Here is a 6870-nt window from a genome sequence, read left to right as displayed (position 1 = left end):
TCCGGGACCTACGACCGTATCAGTGCCACGGGCTCTGAGAAGCCTCACCGTGGTCTTTCCACCCAGCTGTCACCTTGGGCTCTTGGCTCCAAAAGAGCGCAGAGCCTGGGAGAGAAAAGGCCACGAGCCCTTCTCCTCTACAGCTTTTTGGACAACCTCCACCCTGACCCCACATCCTCTGCCTTTGGCTGGTGGAGGCCCTCTCATCACCTCCTGGGTGGGAGGCAATCTAGGGGTCCCACAAGCAGATGGGTTCTAAGTGTGATCTTGGTGGAGTTTCCCTCTCCCCAAACCCGGTTGTTGTTCAGTCGCTCAGTCATGTCAGACTCTTCGTGACCCCATGGACTGCAGCACACCAGGCTTCCCTGCCCTCCACCATCTCCCCGAGTTTGCTCAAACTCATGTCATTGAATCAGCGATACCATCCAACCATCTCATCCTCTGTTGTCCCCTTTCTCCTCCTGTCCTCAGGCTTTCCCAGCATCAGAGTCTTTTCCAATGAGTAGTCCAGAGAGATTCAGTCCTCTACCCTCTATGGTTAAAACAAATCCTACACATGATAAATCATAAAAGTAACGCAGTAAAAGGGCATACACTGTCAGAGTTGGGCATGGACTAGGGTCGGGGGGAAAGTGTGGAAAGAGTCCTTTGGCTCTTGGCGGGCTCTACTGGGCCAAAGCACCCTCCAGCTAATGTCCCTCACGCATCAGGGCTCATCTTTCTGAGCACGGCTCAGACCCATTCCCAGGCCCACCTGACTCAGGAGTGTGCAACAGGACTGAGATGAGCCCATTTGCTTCTGATTGGAAAAGGGTGGGGTGTCTTGTGCCTCACCATTCAGACATTCTCCGTGGTGCTATTTTTATCAACAGTAATCATTAAATTGGTATCAGATGGGCTGGTCCAGTGCCTCACCCCGGGGCTGGGTGATGGAATATCATGCGTTTTTTCCAGGCAAAAGGAGATGTGGCACGTGGTCCATATGAATGCACCTCTCTCATACCCCAGGCGAGCCCCTCTCACCCTGGACCCAGTTCCCATGGCAATGAGAGCAAGGTTCTGCATCACTCCTGGTTCATGCCTGACCTGATTCATTTAACAGACATATGTTGTGTACCTTCTAAATGCCAGACATTGAACAAGACACTGGGGACTCATGAAACATATTATCTCTACCTCCTGAGAGATGTGCGTTGCACGAGAAAGGCCTGTCATGTGAAGTGGCAGCGTCTGCTGGGCTGTGCAGGTCACAGACGCGTTGCTAGACACACAGTGGAGGGAGGATTTGTTTAGTCTGGGGCTCACGGAAAGCTCCACGGAGGTGGCGGCACTCAGCCAGGGCTCCAAAGATAGAGTTAAGTGGATGACAATACACCAAAGGGAACCACGGGCAGAGGCATGGAAACGACTCCATAGATTCATCCAAAATCCAGCTGTGCAAGCAGCTCTCACCATGGGGTCCCACACCTGCCTGGAGCCTCACCCTGAGAGGCTACGAGGAGGAGGCCTCAGGGCAGGAATGCCATCTGCTCACCCCTAGGGCCCTGGCTGTTCTGACTCTGTTTTCAGAGTCTGGCCCCATCGAGCAGGGCCCAGCCACACTGCTTGGCCGGTAGTGGCTCCAGGGATCCAGGAGATTGAAGTTAGTTGTGAACTAGGAACCTCCACCGCCATCCACTCGTGGGTCTTGTGATTGAGAACCTGACTTCTTTTAACTGGATGCCTGAAAATTCAGGGTGAAATTGAACAGAAAACCCAAATGGGGCATAACAGGAGAATGGGGAGAAACGTGGCCCCGAATGATGGCCAAAAGTGCTTTGGCAGATGTCCCCGGCCATCCAAGGCTTGGGGCTCTGGTTTTCATTTCCTTTGACCAGACATTCCAGACTCCACCCTGCAAGAGTCACGAGGAGGCCCAGGCTCAGGCCCCACAGGTCACAGCGGGTGTCCCTGGAAGGGCCTCCTCCTTGGGTGGCAGTGGCCAGCTGGAAGGGCCTGGGGCCACCTATCTGGTTAAGAGCCTCTCTGCTGTGGGCCTCCGGAGCCAGGCTTGGCTCTGAGGTCTGACTAAAGAGACAACGGAATTAATGGGACCCCCATGCCGTCACTGAGGCCATTTCCCTGTGTCTCCAAACAGGGATGAGAGAGGAAATGTCGTTAGGATGCCAGGAGGCTTTTGAGATTTTCAAGAGGGACCATGCTGACAGCGTTACCATCGAAGACAACAAACAGATTCTGAAGCAGAGGTAAGGCCGCCGTGGAGAGCAGCTGGTCCTCCAAGGCTTTGCCGGGCCAGCCTCCAGACAACTTGCTGCTCTGCCTCTCTCATCCGCCCAGTCCGGTTTCTGAGAGAAGGGCATGGGGTGTGAGCAGCTTCACATTGGTTGAGTTGCGTTCAGCCTGGTACCCTTGCCTCCCACGTGTTAAGCCTCATTATCCCAGTACAGCTGGGTCACCAGCAACGTTAGAACAGGGGCTGTACATGCCAGCACTTTGCATACAGTCCTCACATCTTACATTAATTCCCAGCAGTCTGGGACTCTATTGCTATTTCACTGCTGCAAAGGCAAGGAAAAAAAAAAAAAGTGCTTACAGTCCAAACGGAGAAGGAAATGGCAACCCACTCCAGTATTCTTGCCTGGAAAATCCCATGGACAGTGGAGCCTGGTGAGCTGCATAGTCCTTGGGGTCACAAAAGAGTCAGACATGACTTAGTAACTAAACAACACATACCAAACCCCGCATCTTAGAACTCCAGGCCCTCCAGCAGCTCTGCAGAGCCACCCTGCGCTTCTTGGTCACGGGACGCGTGTACACATGCATGTCCTGTGACCCAGACACCTCTAATGTGTTCTCCTGGCCAGAAGCAGAGCAGGCAGCACCATTCGTTGACAGGTTGTCCAGCAAAGCCTGTGTTCTAGGCCCTTTAGAAAAAGCTTAGAGGTGCATCGTTTGTTACAGCTAATGCCTGAATTCAGCACATGTCCTCAAGCTGGTGCAAACAGAAAACACTGCTGGACGTGTGGGCCTACGGTTTAAAAGAGAGGGTTCTAGACCGCGAACTCTCAGACATCATGTGTGACTCCACAACACAGCACGCAGAACATTTTCAAAAAGTATTTGTTGAATTAAAATGAGCTCCAGGTTTAAGAATCATATGTTTATAAATGCTTCAAGGAAGCAGGAGAAGGGGACGAGCTCTCTCAAGGAAACGGGCGGAAGTACAAGAGCCTGGAGGGTAAGAAACTCAGGGGAAGCTTTCAAGAACGGAGGGGAGGGAGCTGAGAAGAGAGGAGAACCAGCAGGAAAGACCAGCCTGAAAGCCAAGAGGGGAGATGGCTCCCAGAAGCAAGTTGTCCGTGGTGTCCGATGCTACAAAGAAGCAGGCAGGGGGGCTTCCCTGGTGGGCCAGTGGTTGAGACTCTGCTTTCCAATGCAGGGGTGCAGGTTTGATCCCTAGTCGGGGAACTCTGATCCTATATGCCACAAGTCGCATCCAACTCTTTGCGACCCCACGGACTGTATCCTGCCAGGCTCCTCTGTCCGTGGGATTTCCCAGGCAAGAATACTAGAGTGGGTTGCTGCTCCTTTCTCCAGGGGATCTTCCCAATCCAGGGATTGAACCCAGGTGCCTTGCATTGCGGGTAGCTTCTTTACCATCTGAGCCACCAGAGAAGCCACAAGTGCACCCAAAATTGTTTTTAATTTATTTATTTTGTAATTGAAGAATAGTTGCTTTACAGAATCTTGTTTTCTGTCAAACTGCAACATGAATCAGCCATAGGTATACGTATGTCCTCTCCTTGAACCTCCTCCCATCTCCCTCCCCATCCTGCCCCTCTAGGTTGATACAGAGCCCCTCTTTGAGTTTCCTGAGCCATACAGCAAATTCCCCTTGGCTATCAATTTTACATATGGTAACGTACGTTTCCATGTTACTCTCTCCATACCTCCCCACCCTCTCTTCCCCTCTTCCTGTGTCCATAAATCTCTGTTCTCTATATCTGTTTCTCCATTGCTGCCCTGCAAATGAATTTTTTGGTACCAAAAATTCTAAAAAGAGGTCAAATAAATAAAGCTTGTTTTCAAAAACTTAAAAAGTATTAAGCTGGAGGCAGCAGAAAAAAGTGCCCGGGGAGTCAGCAGCTGAAAGGGCTTGAACTACAAGGAATGAAGGAGCAGGTGAGAAGGAACTGGGCAAATGAGGGAGGGCCAGCAGTGTGTTCAGAGAGCTGTGAGAGGAGGAAGACTTCTGTGGCAGGAAAACGGGAAGTAGCCTGAGGAGATCAGAAGTTTGTTTCAGGAAGGAGAACTGGTCAGGGTTGTAGGTGGCAGGCAGAAGCAAGCTCCTGGGGGGAGCAATCAGGGAGAAAGAGAAGGGGCGGAAAAGTAGGGAACAAAACAAGGGAACCGCTGGCCCCGCAAGGCTCCAGGGAGCCAGGCAGTGGGGACCGTCAGAGGGCGGGGGGCCTGGAAGGAAGCCTGATGGAGAAACACAGCAAGGTGGGCTGACGCTGATACATTTGGAAGCAGAGGCGGCGTGTTAAAGATGGCCTTTGTTTTGTCTGTGAAAAAGGAAATTGAAGCAGGACAAGAGATTGAGGGTGGTGATGAAGGTTCAGTATGTACAGCTGCCACAGGCAACAGGAAAGAAGGCAGAGCTGGGAAAAGGAAAAGGGAAGGCCGGCGGCCCTGAGGGCCCAGCTCAGCCGTTAGCCAATGGTGTTTACACTCGGGGGCGCGGATCCCAGATCACTGGAGGGATCCAGTGAAGGCCGGAGCAGCCCTCCTAACCAAGGAAGTGTCTGCACCCGCTGTGACCCAGCAACTCCCCTTCTGGGTTTACAGCCAGTGTGTCTCTGCACCTGCAGGAATGAGTTTCAGAACCCCCCCACAGATACCCAGGGCTTCCCCAGTGGCTCAGACGGTAACGAATCTGCCTGCTTTGCAGGAGACCCAGGTTCAATCCCTGGGTGGGGAAGATCCCCTGGAGAAGGGAATGGCAAGCCCACTCCAGTCTTCTTGCCTGGAGAATCCCATGGACAGAGGAGCCTGGCGGGCTACAGCCTCTGGGGTCACAAAGAGTCAGACACGACTGAGCAACTAAGCATGCATGCACAGATACCAAAATTCACACGTGCTCAAGTCCCTTAGGCAAAATGAGTAGTACAGTCGGCCTCCAAACCCACAAGTTCCACCCACGGATCCAGAGGGCCGACTGCAGCTCCCAAGAGGTTCTCCGCCTCAGAAGGGGCCATAGATGAGGATGTCCACAGCCGCTCTGCTTGTGACTGAGGAGGGCTAGAAAGCCGGTGGGTTTGTCTCACCCACCAGAGACCTCAACTTTCACTAGAGTCGCTTTATTTTCTCCCTGTGTGAGTGCTAGTTGCTCAGTCGTGTCGGACTCTTTGCGAACCCCATGGACTGTAGCCCACCAGGTTCTCTGTCCATGGGATTCTCCAGGCAAGAAGACTAGAGTGGGTAGCCATCCCCTTCTCCAGGGGATCTTTCTGACCTGGAGATGGAACCCAGTTCTCCCACATTGCAGGCAGATTCTTTACCATCTGAGCCACCAGGGAAGCCCACCTTCTCCGATCTGCGCCCCCGAGTGTAAACACCATCGGCTAACAGCTGGGCTGGGACCTCAGGGCCGTCGGCCTTCCCTTTTCCTTTCCCCGGCTCTGCCTTCTTTCCTGTTGCCTGTGGCAGCTGTACCTACTGAACCCTCATCACCACCCTCAATCTCTTGTCCTGCTTCAACTTCTTTTGTCCGTCTGGCTGATCGTCCGTCCCTGGGGAAGTGGAGAATAGAAGGCTGGGGGCGCTCCGTGCAGGCCACAGTTGGGGAGCTGGGTGCGGTAGGCAGCGGTGGATTATTGAGCACATGCCAACAAGGGCAGCGCTAAGTAAGACCACAGTTTATGTAAATTATAAATAGATGCACACAAACAAACAAAGACAGCAGAACAAAAAAGTATACTTCAGCCTACTTTACCAGTAAGGAGGGCTACCTCTGCAGGGAGCAGAACGGGAGCCCGACGTGGCATGTGAGTGATAGATGGATAAAACAAGGAGTAGGGAGAAGGTGGGTTTCCCTGGCGGCTCAGATGGTAAAGAATTTGCCTGCAATGTGGGAGAGACCTGGGTTCCATCTCTGGGTCAGAAAGATCCCCTGGAGAAGGGAACAGCTACCCACTCTAGTCTTCTTGCCTGGAGAATCCCATGGACAGAGGAACCTGGTGGGCTACAGTCCATGGGGTTCGCAAAGAGTCCGACACGACTGAGCAACAAGCACTCACACAGGGAGAAAATAAAGTGGCTCTAGTGAAAGTTGAGGTCTCTGTTTCCAGGAAACTGGAATATGCACACCCATGAAGACTTGAGCCTGTGAATCCAGGGGGTTTCATGTACCTTTCAAACCTCTCCCTGGGGCAGGCTGTGTATTTTCAGCTGGACGTGTTGGAGCAGGACACCTTGTTTGTCTGGAGACACACGCATCAGGCTGGAAGACAGCTGCCTCGTCCAGTGACTTCACTAGAGCCCTCAGCTATGTCCACCCCGGGGCTTCAGGGCCCATACCAGTGACCTCGTAGCCCTGGCTTCATGGTAAACTGACCTGTGGAGCTTGTACAAGCTACCAGAGCCCAGGCCTGACTCCCTGGATATTCTCACTGAATTAGGTAGAGCCCGAGCATCCATTTGTTTCAGAATTCCAACATGCCACCATGTTTGAAAACCACTGGCCAGACAGAGAGCTTGTCCAGAGACCTTGAGAAAGAACATAATATGTCATGTCTCTTATTCTAGAATTGGTATGGCTCCTGAATCAGGCTTGTACTCTTGAGCTTAGAGGTCTCTTTCCAGCAGGAG

At 52.6% G+C, this 6870-nt stretch overlaps 1 protein-coding gene across 1 annotated transcript in view; it reads left to right on the top strand.

Moving 5' to 3' along the window:
* Window positions 1-6870, top strand: part of LOC104994977 (kinesin-like protein KIF6) — a 296967-nt gene that overhangs the window by 204270 nt on the left and 85827 nt on the right. Inside the window, exon 9 of the mRNA XM_010848702.1 lies at window positions 2138-2246. Coding sequence (XP_010847004.1) covers window positions 2138-2246 — 109 coding nt within the window. The remainder of the gene's footprint in view (window positions 1-2137; window positions 2247-6870) is intronic.

This window comes from Bison bison, unplaced genomic scaffold (genome assembly GCF_000754665.1).
Source record: "Bison bison bison isolate TAMUID 2011002044 unplaced genomic scaffold, Bison_UMD1.0 scf7180017864270, whole genome shotgun sequence".
Taxonomy (NCBI): Eukaryota; Metazoa; Chordata; class Mammalia; order Artiodactyla; family Bovidae; genus Bison; species Bison bison.
The sequence above is the reverse complement of the archived record's forward strand: the minus strand, read 5'-3'. Positions and strand labels throughout refer to the sequence as shown.